This window comes from Rattus rattus, chromosome 16 (assembly GCF_011064425.1).
Source record: "Rattus rattus isolate New Zealand chromosome 16, Rrattus_CSIRO_v1, whole genome shotgun sequence".
In the NCBI taxonomy this organism is placed as follows: Eukaryota; Metazoa; Chordata; class Mammalia; order Rodentia; family Muridae; genus Rattus; species Rattus rattus.
Window position 1 is genome coordinate 9,812,941 of NC_046169.1, and position 14,879 is coordinate 9,827,819.

At 49.0% G+C, this 14,879-nt stretch overlaps 1 protein-coding gene across 1 annotated transcript; it reads left to right on the forward strand.

Moving 5' to 3' along the window:
* Positions 1 to 1,679: 1,679 nt before the first annotated feature.
* Positions 1,680 to 14,735, forward strand: Zdhhc4 (zinc finger DHHC-type palmitoyltransferase 4). The gene is made up of 8 exons (XM_032886627.1): positions 1,680 to 1,765; positions 2,387 to 2,566; positions 4,628 to 4,752; positions 5,878 to 5,951; positions 7,237 to 7,415; positions 9,378 to 9,503; positions 10,809 to 11,053; positions 14,392 to 14,735. Exons 3-8 carry the CDS (start codon positions 4,636 to 4,638, stop codon positions 14,680 to 14,682), a joined length of 1,032 nt encoding a protein of 343 aa, XP_032742518.1. The 5' UTR covers positions 1,680 to 1,765; positions 2,387 to 2,566; positions 4,628 to 4,635; the 3' UTR covers positions 14,683 to 14,735.
* The last annotated feature ends 144 nt before the right edge of the window (positions 14,736 to 14,879 follow it).

The window sequence follows — 14,879 nt, forward strand, 5'->3', positions numbered from 1 at the left end:
TGCAGGCTCAGGGCTCACCAGCAGGGGTGGAGCTTGCTGGAGACCTGGATGAGGTGTAGCCTACTCTGGATGCCAGAGGGTCTCCGTATGGAACCTTTCAGGTCTCACCATACCTGCTCATTCTGTGTTCCCAACATTGCAAAGGCCATGGATACAATATATTCAGAAAGGTGGTTGTTGGTGGGTTTTTCTTTTTAATTTCTAAAAGGAAAAAGAATTCAGAGGCTAGGGTAGGAGGAAGCAAACAGGGAAAAAGAGCATTGAGGCTAGTGTTTAGAGATCAGACATTTTTCCTAAGAGGGAACCTGTTTTTCAGAGGCGTCAAGAATAGTTCTCGGAGGACCTGGGGACACTCAGACAAAGCAACACCCTGCAGGGAACTTCTCAGTGCTATGTTTAGAAGCAGCTCCTCTCACCCCAAGCCTGCCCATCGTCCAAACAGCCTTTTTATCCTCAAGGATAAAACACCAGTCACTGCTCCCTACAGGGAGGATATTCAAAGCTGTACACAGAGATAGCAGAAGCAAGGGGTATGCCATCAGCAGAATCTGACTCAGATGGGGACATTATTGTGATCTCTGGCAGTGTTAGATGCTAGGACCGTTGGGACAGGTCCCAGTGGTGTGGCTGTGAGAAAACTGTTTGCCAGGAAGACACAGGTGCCACTGTCTAGGGCACCTGCTGAGTTGTCAGGGGTCAGTGGTGAGTTCCTCCCAGGACACCAAAAGGCCCAGGCACAGTCCAACGGTTTTCCTGTACCGATCCAAGACAGCCTTCATTTTCTATCAAAAGTACTAAAAAAAAAAAAAAAAAAAAAAAAAAAAAATCCAGTCCCGGTGTTGGGTGTGGTTGTGTGTGCCTACCATCCCAATCAAAGTTAGGCTGAGACAGGAGGTTCAAAAGCTCAAGGCCAGTCGTGTATAATTTGGTGGGACTTTAATTTTGTTTGTTCATTCGTTTTGTTTTTAGAAAAGGTCTAGTTACGTAGCCCTGTCTAGCCCCGAACTCAAGTAAACCAGAATGGCCTCTGCCTCAAAAGAGATCTGCCTCTGCCTCCTTAGGGCCGTGATTAAAGTCAAGGGCCACTATGTCTAGCTGAAATTTTAGTTCTGGAAAGAAAAATTTAAAAAGCAAATAGCTTTTCTATCCACGCACATAAAAGAAATCCAAATTAAACTCAGCGGATCACAACAAGCAAACACAACCACCAGAGTTAAATAAAGGCCATGAAAATGGGACGGGGGTTTGAGAAATGAAGGGAATCCGACATTGTACATGTAGTAAATTGTCAAGTAATAATAAAAGTAGGGGGCTGGAGAGATGGCTCAGTGGTTAAGAGCACTGACTGCTCTAAAAGAGGTCCTGAGTTCAATTCCCAGCAATCATATGGTGGCTCACACCCATCTATCATGAGATCTGATGGCTTCTTCTGGTGGGTCTGAAGACAGCTACAGTGTACTTATATATAATTAACAAATCATAAACAGTTTTAAAAAATAATAAAAGTAGGAAGGAAGAGAAGGAACAGGAAGAAAGACACGTTAAAAGAAAAAGAAAGAAAAAAGAAATAAAGACCACAACGGTACGAAACATAACATGCTCGCAGAACGAGAGGCCAAACCCAGTAATCTCCTGCCTCCCGCTACTGTTTCCGTCGGAAGTCGCCTCTATCGCGGGCACTGATGACGCCATGGACGCGCCGGAAGTCTCCGGGAGCGCTCAGCTGGGGTCCGCTGGCAGCGGCTGACAGTTGGCCAGGCTTGGGGTAAGGCAGTTTCGGGAGGTTCTGTGATATCTCCACTGGGCCGCGGCCGTCGGGACCCCATGTTTGAGCCTCCCAGTTATGTGTGAGACCACAGTCCTCTGTGAGCCCCCTGCATCCCGCTTCCTGTGTCCCCCTCTCCCAGTCGGCTGCCCGCCTGGTCCTCATTCCGGACTCTAGACGCAGTTATGGTCTCACAACCTGCTACAGAGCCTTGCTTATCTCCTCTGAATCGGACGCATCAGGGATCTGGTTGTGGGATGGTCTCCATTCACTATTACCCTTCCCTGGTTCCTCACAGCTGCAGATTCTGTGACCTCAGTATGCAAGGGCCATGAATAATGTATCGGGAAAGTGTCCAGCAAGGGGAAACTCCCGGGGACCTACCTCATGTGGACAACCTCACTCTGAGTTTGGACCCAGGTGTGGGCGCCTCAGAGATAGGCGTAGTGACAATGGCAGCTATAGGTAGGGATGGTAGACCCCAAACTAGTGGACTTTTAAGTTTTCTTCCCAGTTCAGCGGCGGTGCAGCGTCCTCTACTTCCGAGCGCCTTTCACAATGCATTCCACCACTGACACTTATTCAACACTGTGTAAGTGTTACACTTGATTGTCTTCGCAGCCACTTCCAGCCTCCTGAAACAATCATGTCGCCGGTTTTGCGTGTGCCGAATTCATAGTGCTGCCCCAGCAGAGCTGCTATCTGAATTCTCCGTGGATGTGGCAAAGGGGAATGAACGCTAACGGTGTCGCTGGAAGTGTCCTACCTAGAGAAATATGTAGACGGGAGACCTGTTACCTTGTGAGAATGGCCTCTTTTGTTTGTTTCCTCTTTTGTTAATAGTTTCTATTTTGATTCTCTGAGTTGGAATTTTGGCCCAGAATCCAGCCTTGGTAAAGCCAATGTCAGTATTTTGTGTCTTAACACAGGCTTTTTATATTTCTGCATTCTGGGTCTCGTGGGTGATAGGTGACATCATGGCCACTGACCTGTTTAATATATCTGAGTTTGGGTTTGGGACCCTGACTACCTTTAGGAGTTGCTTATTCTAATAAACTCAGTAGATCCATTGTCAGGGCTTTATCAGTGTCTATGTGAATATTTAAAGCAGTAAAAGGGTTTGTTGCTGGGTGTGGTGGTGCACCTCCAGAATCCCAACACTTGGAAAGCTGAGGCAGGAGAATTCTGAATTCCAAGCTAGCCTGGGCTGCATAGTCAGACTCTGTCTCAAAAAAGAAGGAGTTGATGGGCTGGGAGCTCGCTCAGTGGATAAGAGTGCTTACAGTGCAAGCATGAAGTCCTGAGTTTGGATCCCCAGCTCCAACATGAGCGTGGCTTAATGGCTGTCAGCCTAGCCACAAAATGCTGAGCTCCAGGTCTGAGCTCCAGATCTCAAGGCAGTGGTTCTCAACCTTCCTAACGCTGTGACCCCTCAATACAGTTCTTAATGTCGTGGTGACCTCCAATCATAAAATTATTTTCCTTGCTACTTCATCAGTGTAATTTTGCTTCTGTTACAAATTATAATGTAAACACCAGTGTTTCTGGATGGTTTTAGGTGACCCCTGTGGAAGGGTCATTTGACCTCCAAGGGGTTGTGACCCACAGGTGGAGAACCGTTGTGATGGAGAATGATAGAGAATGTGTGACATCTTCCACATACCTGTAAGCATTTACTTGCGAGCACTGCCCCACCAAACATGAGACACTGAAGAAAAGGCAACATGTATCTGGTGGTCAAGCAGTTCAGTATAGTCCCAGCACAGGGGAGGAGGTGACAAACAGTAGGCTCTGTTGGACTTGCTGGCCAGCCAGTCTAGCTGAGTTTGTGAGCTACAGGTTCAGAGAGAGAGCATGTCTCAAAAGATGTGGAAAAGGGCAGGGATGGTGGCTGCAAGATAGATTGCTGCCCAGCGTACATGACATGAAGTCCAAGGTTCAATTCTCAATATTGATGGGGGTGGGAAGGAACCCATTGGACTTGACTTGCCTTGACCAATTCTTTGGGATGGAGAGCTAGCTTAGCAAAGTACTTGTCATGCAAGTGTAAAGACCAGAGTTCAAATCCCCAGAACATATATAGAAGCCTGCTGTAGCAGTGTGTGTCTATATAATTCCAGTTTTCCCACTGTGAAATAGGAGAGTCCTCAGAAACACACAGGCCAGCCGGCCTGGTGGATACCACAGAGAACAGACAGGAAACCGCGTCTCTAACAAGCAGGGTCTGGGCCTGGTCACACACACCTTTAATTTTAGCACTTATGATGCAGAGGCAGGTGGATGTCCGTTGAGGCCAGCTTGGTCTGTGTAGTGGGACCTTATCTCAAGCACCCACAAAAGTAATAACCAGGCCCCAGCACTAGTGAGATGTCTGTTGGGTAAGGGTATCTGCTGCCATGCCTGAAGAGCCTGTGTTTGTCCCCAGGACTCACGTGATGGAAAGAGAGAATCAGCTCCCCAAAGTTGTCACACACACACACACACACACACACACACACACACACACACACACTCTGTGGTACTCACATGTGCACAGAGACAACAATGTAGTGTAAAATAAGGAGGAGCATGATTGAGGAAGATACCCTATCTCGACCTTGGGCTCAGGCACACAGAAACATGTCTGTGCACACATGCAGACACATGTGCACAGACAGACATGTGCACACACTGCCTACAGACAAACTAATGAAGGGATTTGTTGCCTCAAAGGCAGGCCTCTTTGTTCATCTTGAGGATGGCCTAGGGCTTACCCACCGATCTGGGCGTGAATCTCAACTGCAGGAGTGAACCCGGGGCCGGAATACATGCTGGGGAGAAATCCCTCAGCAGCAGCTGCTCATGCTGTCTCTTCCTTCACAGCCTCCAGCATGGACTTCCTGGTTCTCTTCTCGTTCTACCTGGCCTTCTTACTGATTTGTGTCATCATGATCTGCATCTTCACGAAAAGCCAGCGGTTGAAAGCTGTGGTCCTGGGAGGAGCACAGGTAGCACTGGTCCTTGGGTACTGCCGAAGTTTGAATACTGTGCTAGGTGCTAGTCTGCGAGGCTCACCGGACCAGGCAGTGTGAGTCTTGTGTTTAATCCCAGCACTTGGGAGGCTGAGCCCTCAAGGCCAGCTGGGGCTACCTCACAAGAGCCTGTGTTTAGACAAACAAAGAGTCGTCTTGTTATTTAGCTTTGAGATAGGTCGAACTTTCATGGTTGGCTCTGTAAGCAGTGTTTCATGTCTGTGTCTGGGAGTGGATGTGACCAGTGTTTGACTAGAAATGCTTGTAGCAGGTGTGAACACATGTGACCAGAAAGCTGAGTATCTAGCTGTCCATCTTCACATCATCCCATCCATCTTCCCTTGGGGGTCAAAGCAAGGTGGGGGCAAGTAGCCATGAAGAGGTTGACTTGGGAGGGACCTGGGGATCTGGAGGCAGACCTTGAGCATGGAGTAGAACCCAGGGTGAGGAAAAGTCAGCCTCCACAGCAGCCTCTGCCCACTCCCTTTTCTCCAAAGACTCTGACAAACACAGTCTTTGCAATCAAGGTAGAAATGGAGACATTGCCTACACGACCTAAATGCTAGCACTTAGGAAGCTGAGACAGAAGGACCATGAATTCCAGACTAGCTCAGGTTATGTACTGAGCGTTTCAAACACAGAGTGGAGCTGAGGAGATGGCTGAGCAGTCACAGTGCTTGCCGTGTAACCAGAAGGACTGGATGGCAGAGAAGCAATGCAAGAGAAGGAAGAACAGGGCGACTCAGATCCCCAGAGTGGACGTAAACCCTGGGGACGGTGGCCGACCTGTTTTTCAGTACTTGGGAGGCAATGCCAGGAGATCCGCAGGGCACACTGGCTAGCCTAGCCACATAGGGAGCTCTGGCTTCCGGTGAGAGAGCCTGTGCCAGTATAGAAGGCGGAGATCCATCAGGGAAGATACCTGGCTCTGACCACATGCATGTGTTCATATGTGGACACGTGCACAGGCACCACACACGTGAGCAAGTCCGCCATGTGAAGACACGATGATAGGCTCACCACCACTGCACGTGGAAAACCTCCTTGTGTGGGAGCGAGGGGGAGAGGTGAAGCTGACCCTTCCTTCTCCTGTGATTTCAGGTATGCGCCCGTGTAACCCCACAGTGCCTCCAGAGGGCCGTGCAGACGCTCCTTCATCAGCTCTTCCACACACGGTATTTGTGGCTCAGGGCTTACGCACGGCCACAGTCAGCCTGGGTGATTAATTGTTGCCAATCGATAGCTTGTGGGAGCACCTTGTGGTTTCCAGCGGAGTAAAGGAAGGATGGCGGGCGTTCAGGGCGGGCTGGGCTTGGGATCTCTCCTTAAGATCACTCACCTTTTGCTGTGGGCTTTTAAGGTGACTAGTGTGTTCTTTTCATTTATCGATTGACTGTGGTGCTGGGGATCGAGCTGGAGGTGTTGTGTATGTCTGGCATGCTCTGTCTCAACCACTGAGGTATATCCCAGACCAACATGGCCAGTTTGTTGGGGTGCAGTGCGGTCTCATTCTACAGCGCAGGCTGGCTCGGAACTGACTACATAGACTAGACTGACCACAAACTCATGACAGTCCTCTAGCCCCAGCCCCCCACGGGCTGGTATCATAGCCATTTTTCTACTGCTTCCACGTCATGTCTGCCTTCAAGTAAAGATGCTTAAAAAGTAGGAAAGTGTTCTTAAATACGTCTATAAAGTATATGCGAAATGTGCTTCTGTTTTTCATTTAATTATTTTTTTTTCTTTTTCTTTTTTTCGGAGCTGGGGACCGAACCCAGGGCCTTGCGCTTCCCAGGCAAGCGCTCTACCACTGAGCCAAATCCCCAACCCCCTTCATTTAATTATTATTTTAAAAAAGCATGTGTTTGTGCCTGAGCATATGTGCCCCACACATGTGTAGGAGCTGGTAGAGGTCGTAAGAGGACTTTGGGTCCCTAGGACTAGAGTTATAGATGATTGTGACCTGACATGTGGGTGCTGGGAACTGAACTTAGTCCACTCCAAGAGCAGCAAGTGCTCTAACCACTGACCCATCTCCCCAGCCCCAGTTACTGCTACTACTACCACTCCTACAACCACCACTGCCACGGCCACTGTTATCCACAGGGTCCACAATGTGCCTCTGGCTGGCCTAGAACTTTCTATGTAGAACTCAGAGGTCTGCCTGCCCTGGCCTCCTGAGTGCTGGGGTTAGAGATGTGTACCCATGCCTGGCTTTTGTTTCTGAGAGAGAGCCTTACTATGTAGCCCTGCCCAACCTGGTTCTTTCTGGGCAGCCTTGGCTGAACTCAGACTCAAGACAAACCTGGCTCTGCCTTGAGGTTCTGGGGTTCAAGGCACGAGCTACCACATTGGCCCTGGTTAACTCTTAAGAGGTGGTTGGCGGGGGTCGTGTTCCTCGGATTCATGTGGGTTCTTCCTGGAATGGCCTGTGCATAAGGCGCGTGCACTTCCTTCCAGCCACCCGGCCTTCCTTGTCTTGCACCTGCTCCTGCAAGGGCTAGTTTACGCGGAGTACACCTACGAAGTCTTCAGCTACTGCCTCGAGCTGGAGTTCTCCCTGCCTTGCCTTCTCCTGCCCTACGTGCTGCTGAGTGTGAACCTGGTCTTCTTCACCCTGACTTGTTCCGCCAATCCTGGTAAGGCAGGTGTCATGGCGGGGCTGTGACAGCTCACGCCTGCTGCTCAGTGTCACGGTTACGGAGCTGTCCCCTGTGAGATGGCAGAAGGCCCTCTGTTACGCTCCCACTGTCTTTCAGCTTTGAATATTTTCCAATTTTATATTTGGTCTTTGATCCGCGGGTTATTTACAATTTTATAATATATTCACCAGCGTGAGACCTTCTAATATAGGCTGTTTATTGAGACCAGGCTTGTGTCTCAGGCTGACTGAACCCGGGAGCTCCCTACTCGCAGCAGGCTGTGGTCACAGGCATGTGCTTCAGTGAACCCTGAACACTGGCTTCAGTGAACCTTTCAGTTCAAAATTGCTTATGTCCATGGAGAGCTGTGGTCCCTGTGACACAGCTTCCTTTTTACTTTATTTTTAATTGTGTGCCTTTCTCTTTGTGTGCATGTGGTATGTTCATGTACACATGGAGGCCAGAGGGTGTGTGAGCATGCATGTGTGCTTTAATTTTTTTTTTTACAATCTGTCATTGCCCCGTCCCGATCTGCCCTCCGACAGTTCCTCATCCCATTCCTCCTTCCCATCTCCAAGAGGATGTTCCCACCCCACCTCCACCCCACCAGGGCTTTGAGGATTAGGTGTGTCCTCTCTCACTGAGGCCAGACCAGGCAGTCCTCTGCTGTGTATGTGTCAGGGGTCTCAGTCAGCTGGCGTGTGCTGCCTGGTTGGTGACTCGGTGTCTGAGAGATCTTGGGGGTCCAGGTTAGTAGAGACTGCTGGTCACTGCTGGTCTTCTCATGGGGTCACCTTCCTCCTCCTAGCCTGTTTTTTTTTTTTTTAACAAAACAAAACTAAATAGGGTTTGTGTGTGTAGCCCTAGCTGTCCTGGAACTCACTTTATAGATAAATTGGCCTCAAACTCAGAAATTTACTTGCCTGTACCTCCCAAGCGCTAGGATTCCCACTCCGATAGATGAACCCTGAAATGTTCTGCTGGGTGTTGGAAGTCAGCACCAAAAGCTGCAGATTAGTGTCTCCATTTCTAATACTCTCTCTTTTGTGGTGATACTGGGATGGAATTTAGGGCCCACTGCATGCTGAGGATGCTTGGGCACTGCACCCCTTCCCGGCCATAGCATTTCGTTTCCATGAGCAATGGAGAGGAGCTGGGAGTAGCCGATGGCCTCACAGCTCTGGTACCCTGTCAGCCACAGCGCTCAGTGTGCTTTAAATTGGCTCACATCTAATCACAGCATTTGGGAGGCTGGGGCAGAAGGATTGCTTCAAGCACAGGGCCAGCGAGATGGCTCAGTGGTAAAGGCACTTGTTGCCCAGGCCAAGTCTGACAACTGAACTTGATCCTAAAACCTCCATAGGGGTGGATGGAGAGACGGGACCCATACAGTTGTTCTCTGGCCTTCACCTGGGCTGTAGACACAGTCTACACTCATACACGCGGTACTCAATAAATAAGTGACTTGGATCCCTGCGTTGTTGCCCAATAAGCCAGTTAGTTACTCAAAGTGAGTTAGGGACGGTGGCTGCTGTGTTGGTGAAATGCTTCTATGCAAGCCCCAGGACCCTAGTTCCAGCTCCAGAACATGTAGAAAAGGTGGGGCTGCGAGCAGTGTTTCTCACCTGTGCTTCCTCACTGGGTGCAGAGACAGGAGGAGCCCTCAAGCCTTTTGGCTAACCAGCGTGGCCCAATTTCTAAGCTCCAAATGAGTAGGAATCTGTCTCAAAGAAAGCTGTCCAACAACATTGGAGGTTGACTGCCAACTTCCACATACATGTGCACTTCGCAACACACACACACACACACATACACACACAAGCACACACATGAACATCACAGAAGAGAAATATGTTTTTTTAAAATAGTAATCATAGCAGTTTCAGCTGCATTGTGCTAGTTTGGGTTTTGTGGCCTGGTCAGCCACATTGCTCGAAAGTGAGCTTCATCCCTCCTCAGGAACCATCACTAAGACGAACGTGTCATTACTGCTGCAAGTCTATGAATTCGATGATGTGATGTTTCCGAAGAACTCGAGGTGCTCCACCTGTGACTTAAGGAAACCAGCGCGCTCCAAGCACTGCAGTAAGTGTGACTTCCGGGCTCTACAGCCTCCTCTCCTGGCATGCACTGGCCCGTTCACAGGGGAATGCTGGCAGGGCAAACACACCAGCCTCCATGTTGGCATTGTCCAAGGTTTACCACCTAGTGGACCGGAATGGGGGTCAGAGGTTGAAGACTGCACACCTACCAAGTACAAGGCCTGGGCTCCTCCCCAGCTCAGGGAAGAGGAAACAGACTGACTGAGAGTGTCCACATCAGTATTGGACTCCATCTTATGCCACCTCCATGTTCAGAGTGAACGCAAGAGTTTTGTATATGTCAAAAGCCACTAAATCTGCTAAAGTCCAGAAACTACTTTTTCAGGTTTTTCTTGTTCCCAGTTGGTGTGTAGTGACTATCATAGTTACACACTGCAGTTCTGTTTAAGATACGTGTGTGTGCATATGTGTGTATGTGTAGGTAGTTGTCTGGCATGTACATGCATTTGTGCATGGGTGTGTATGTGTAGATGTGTGGCATGTACATGTGTTTGTGCATGTGTGTGTATGGGTAGATGTGTGGCATGTACATGTGTTTGTACATGTGTGTGTATGTGTAGATGTGTGGCAAGTGCATGTGTTTGTGCATGTGTGTGTATGGGTAGATGTGTGGCATGTACATGTGTTTGTGCATATGTGTGTGTATGGGTAGATGTGTGGCATGTGCATGTGTTTGTGCATATGTGTGTATGGGTAGATGTGTGGCATGTACATGTGTTTGTGCATGTGTGTGTATGGGTAGATGTGTGGCATGTACATGCATTTGTGCATGTGTGTGTATGGGTAGATGTGTGGCATGTGCATGTGTTTGTGCATGTGTGTGTATGGGTAGATGTGTGGCATGTGCATGTGTTTGTGCATGTGTGTGTGTGGGTAGATGTGTGGCATGTGCATGTGTTTGTGCATGTGTGTGTATGGGTAGATGTGTGGCATATGCATGTAGAGGCTAGGGGTTGATAGCAGCATCTTCTTCAGTCACTTGTCACCTTATCTGTGGAAGGCCGAGCTCACTGATTTGCCGACTTGCTCAGGGAATCTGGTCTTCTGCCTACCTTGGTTACAGGGAGGCTGTGAGCCAAGCCTGCCCAGCATCTGTCCACCTAGGGATCTGAGCTCCAGGCATGCTCACATGGCAAGCATTCTTACCTGGTGAGCCACTCCCCCTGCAGCTCTAAAAGCTTGGTGATAACAGCCGCCCTGCCCCCAACTGTCAGTGCTCAGGGAACAGTCCAGGGTCTGTTTATCATCTCTCCAGGACAGCCCGGCTGAACCGTTCCTTTCTCTGCAGGGGTGTGTGACCGGTGTGTGCACCGCTTCGACCATCACTGTGTTTGGGTGAACAACTGCATTGGGGCCTGGAACACCGGGTACTTCCTCATCTACCTCCTGACACTGACAGCCTCTGCTGCCACCATAGCCATCCTGAGTGCCGCCTTTCTGCTCCGCCTAGTGGCAGTGTCAAATCTCTACCAGGAAACTTACCTGGATGACTTGGGGCGTTTCCAGGCTGTGGACACAGGCTTTCTCATTCAGGTAATTTTGCACTGGGTCCCAGGAAAACACGAAGCTACTCTTTTATTCTTTTTAAAAAATAAATATTCTTATTCTTTGAGAATGTCCTAGATGCATACAGTGTATCTTGCCCCTCCCAACTCTGTGTTCTCCCTGGGCTGCCCATAAGTACTCATTGTGTGGGGTCACTTACTGGGTCACGCTCAGCCTTCCAGGTCCCACACCCTTAAGGGAAACTGACTGCCCCTCCCCCAGAAGCCATTAACTACCTACAACTACAGGTTAGGAGGAAGAGCTTTGCTCCTCTCTGCTCTGTGGAATGTTGTCTGGCTTGATCTTGTGCAGACAGCTGTCCCTGCTATGAGTTCATGATCCTGTCATGTCTGGAAGACACTGTTTGACTCCAATCCTCCTGGTCTCTGACTCTTTGAGACTTTTTGCATCGACCCCCACCCCCATCCTATGATAGTCCCTGGCCCTTGGTGTGTGTGTAAAAGAAAGAGAGTCAGAGATATAAATGTCTGTCCCCTTTATGACTGAGCACTTCACAGACACTTCTCTGCACTTTGACCTGTTGTCTGCACACTGTCCACTGCACAAAGGATTTCCTCTGATGAGGTCTGAGACCTGTACTAACCTATGGGTAGAGAGATACGACTTCAGAGGGCAGTGGGCACTGTGTCCATTCAGCAAAATAATAAAATAATAACAGCTTCATCCCTGGGGCTGTCGAGCCCTTGGGTTCTTGGTCCTTTATCTTTTTTTTTTTTTTTTTTTTTTTTTGTAAAATGCCTGACTTGCTGGCCTAGAACTTAATATGCAAATCAGGCTGGTCTTGGACTCAAGAGATCTGCCTAAAGAGTTATGGGTTAAAAATGTGTGTCATTGGGGTTGGGGATTTAGCTCAGTGGTAGAGCGCTTGCCTAGGAAGCGCAAGGCCCTGGGTTCGGTCCCCAGCTCCGAAAAAAAGAACCAAAAAAAAAAAAAAAAAAAAGTGTGTCATTACACCTAGGTAACATACAGGGTTTAAAGTTATTACAGCCTCACTCATTTACTGTGATGGGGCCCCGTGTATATCAGGCTGGAGGTTTTGATCCTTTTGCTTCCTGATCCTGGGTACTGGCATAGCCGGTGTATTCCACTGTGCCTGGTGTATGCAGAGCTGGGGGTCAAATGCAGGGCTTTGTGAATGTACAAGTCAATGGCATTGGGGCATTCGGGGTTGTGAATGAGCGCTTCAGCACTCCTGTGTCTGAGACCATTTTATTACCCCCAAAGGAACACTCACCATTCCACCTGCCCCCGCCATGGCAACCATTCCTGAGCTTCCTGTCGCTCTGAGTTCCTGTAAGTGGACATTTCACAGGTTCAGTCGTGCAGTATGTGACCCTCCACACGGCTTCTCAGTGTTCTATGGTCCATGCTGGAGCCTCGGTCTCTTCTTCATTCCTTTCTGGGATCAAGCAGTAGAGTTCACGACCCACTGTAATTTACGTGCTTTGAAGTTGATGGATGCTTGGCTAGTCCGGTTTCTGGTTACTTTTGAGTAATGCTGCTGTGAGCAGTGCACACACTTCTATTGTCAGCACGACTTCATTTCTCTTGGGTGTGTGCTCAGAAGTAGATTTATGAGGTCGTGTGTGCCTTCTAACCACTTGGACAATAGCTGGAATGTTTCCTACAAGCACTGTATAAGGCCTACAGTCTCTGAATGGTCACCAACACTTTAAATTACCTACCTCTAACGGCTTTTGTTTTGTTTGGGGGTCAGGTATCACTATGTAGCCCAGGCTTGCTCAGATGCTCAATCCTCCTGCCTCACCTTCCCAAGTGCTGGGAATACATGTATTATCATCCTGTCCAGTTGGTATACAGTTTTTGGTATAAGAAGCTTAGACGTCCTTTGCCCACTGTCTCCTCTCTCTGTGACTTGAGTTACGCAGATGCTCTCATCAAGGCTTTTGATGAGAGTTTTTTCCTCCTCTGACTTCCAAAAACATTGAATTCTAATTTTTTACCCCTCATATTATAAAAATAACATGATATTCAAATAACCAAGAAGTAGCATTTGGCTTAGGGATCTACATGGCTGAGTAGGTAAGGCACTTGCCACATGAAGGAGGATCTCAGTTAGGATCCCAGAGCCCATATAAAGCACAGTATGGCAAACACCAGGAACACCAGGCCAAGGGCACTGACAACAATACCCACCCCTCTAGATAGGTAATGCGAGGCTAAGAGATGGAGACGGAAATCCTAAGAGCTCACAGGCCAGGCAGCCTGGCATTCAGCAGCAAGCGCTGTGGAGAGTGAAGACAGACACCTGACCCTGCGCTCTGATGTAGACACTCGCAACATAGCACCCGCAGAGAACTCTCACACCGGGAGATGTAAGAAGTGTTTAAAAGAAAACATGCAGTGTGAGACCTCTGCCCTGCCTGTCCACTTCCGGTTCTCAGAGGTGTCCTGGCATTATACCCTCACCATCTTGGTGCCACAGTCACATAACGTACCAGGGGGAGCCCTGAGCCTTACGTTCTCACTGCGTGCCAATAATCCACAGTCTGAGTTGACTTTTAATTGCTGCTTGGTCAGACCCAGGGTCTCATTCTTCCTCATGCATAGCCATTTAATTTGTTATTGTTTTGTTTTGATGTCTTGAGACAAGGCCTCACTCTGTATCTTGAGCAGCCTGAGACTTGCCATCCTGGTTTCAGTCTTGTGAGAGTTAATGCTCACCAGCCTGCACCGTCATTCATAAGCAGAGACACTAGAGGGGTGGGTGTTGTCAGTGCCCTTGGCCTGGTGTTCCTCTGCTCAGCGGCCTTAAAGAGACAGTGGTTTGCCTTGCAGGGTTTTAGTTTGACGCATAAGCTGTCTTCACATATTTGTCTTATAAGCAGTGGATGGGCAAAGTGCTGTGTCGTGAGTGACCTTTCTGCCTGTGTGACAGTTATCCTGTAGGAAGCTCTCACACACACTAGAATCATGCCTGGGTTGCCTGTGTTGACTGCGACTCAAATCTATGTTTAAAGGGTCAGAATTGGGGCAACTGAAGTGTATGTATGTGCGTGCATGTGTGTGTGTATGTGTGTGTGTGTGTGTGTGTGTGTGTGTGTGTGCTTGCGCTTGTGCACACAAATGTGTGCATGGGAGACAGACAGAGTCAGAGGCACAGAAAAGAGACATAGAGAATTTTGAACCCAGGGTCTCATGAATGCTCGGACATTGCCACACCTCTGAGCTGTGTACATTGCCTGGTGGTCAATAACTGAGTGGTGGGTGTGCACCGTAGGGCCAGGCTGGTGCTCTCGGACATCAGAATCTATTTGCTAACGCTCTTGATTTTCTGCCCCCAGCACCTGTTCCTGGCTTTCCCAAGGATTATCTTCCTGCTGGGCTTTGTCATCGTTCTGAGCTTGCTCCTGGCTGGCTACCTGTGCTTTGCTTTGTACCTGGCTGCCACCAACCAGACCACAAATGAATGGTATAGAGGCGACTGGGCCTGGTGCCAGCACTGGCCTCTGGTGGCCTGGTCCCCATCAGCCGAGCCCCAGATCCACCAGAATATTCATTCCCATGGGCTTTGGAGCAACCTTCGAGAGGTCTTTATACCTGCTACTCCCAGTTACAAGAAAAAGAAGAGATAGAAGGGAGGTGTCCTGCCTTTTGAATACAGTACACAGCTATTTGTACTCATGGATATTTATTTTCTCAGCCTTGTTTGTGATGGTTTCCGCTGCGTGAGTGTGAGTGGCCTTTTGGTGGGGAGACAGAGCGGAGAGCCGGGCTTGCTGAGTTCTAGTACTTCCAGGGCAGATTTCCCTCCTGCTTACTTCCAGAGCCA

Coding starts and splice junctions, on each gene's coding strand:
- Zdhhc4 (XM_032886627.1), top strand. CDS start 4,636: ATGGACTTCCTGGTTCTCTTCTCGTTCTACCTGGCCTTCTTACTGATT. Junction 5,952..7,236: donor CATCAGCTCTTCCACACACG/GTATTTGTGGCT, acceptor ACTTCCTTCCAG/CCACCCGGCCTTCCTTGTCT. Junction 11,054..14,391: donor ACACAGGCTTTCTCATTCAG/GTAATTTTGCAC, acceptor TTCTGCCCCCAG/CACCTGTTCCTGGCTTTCCC.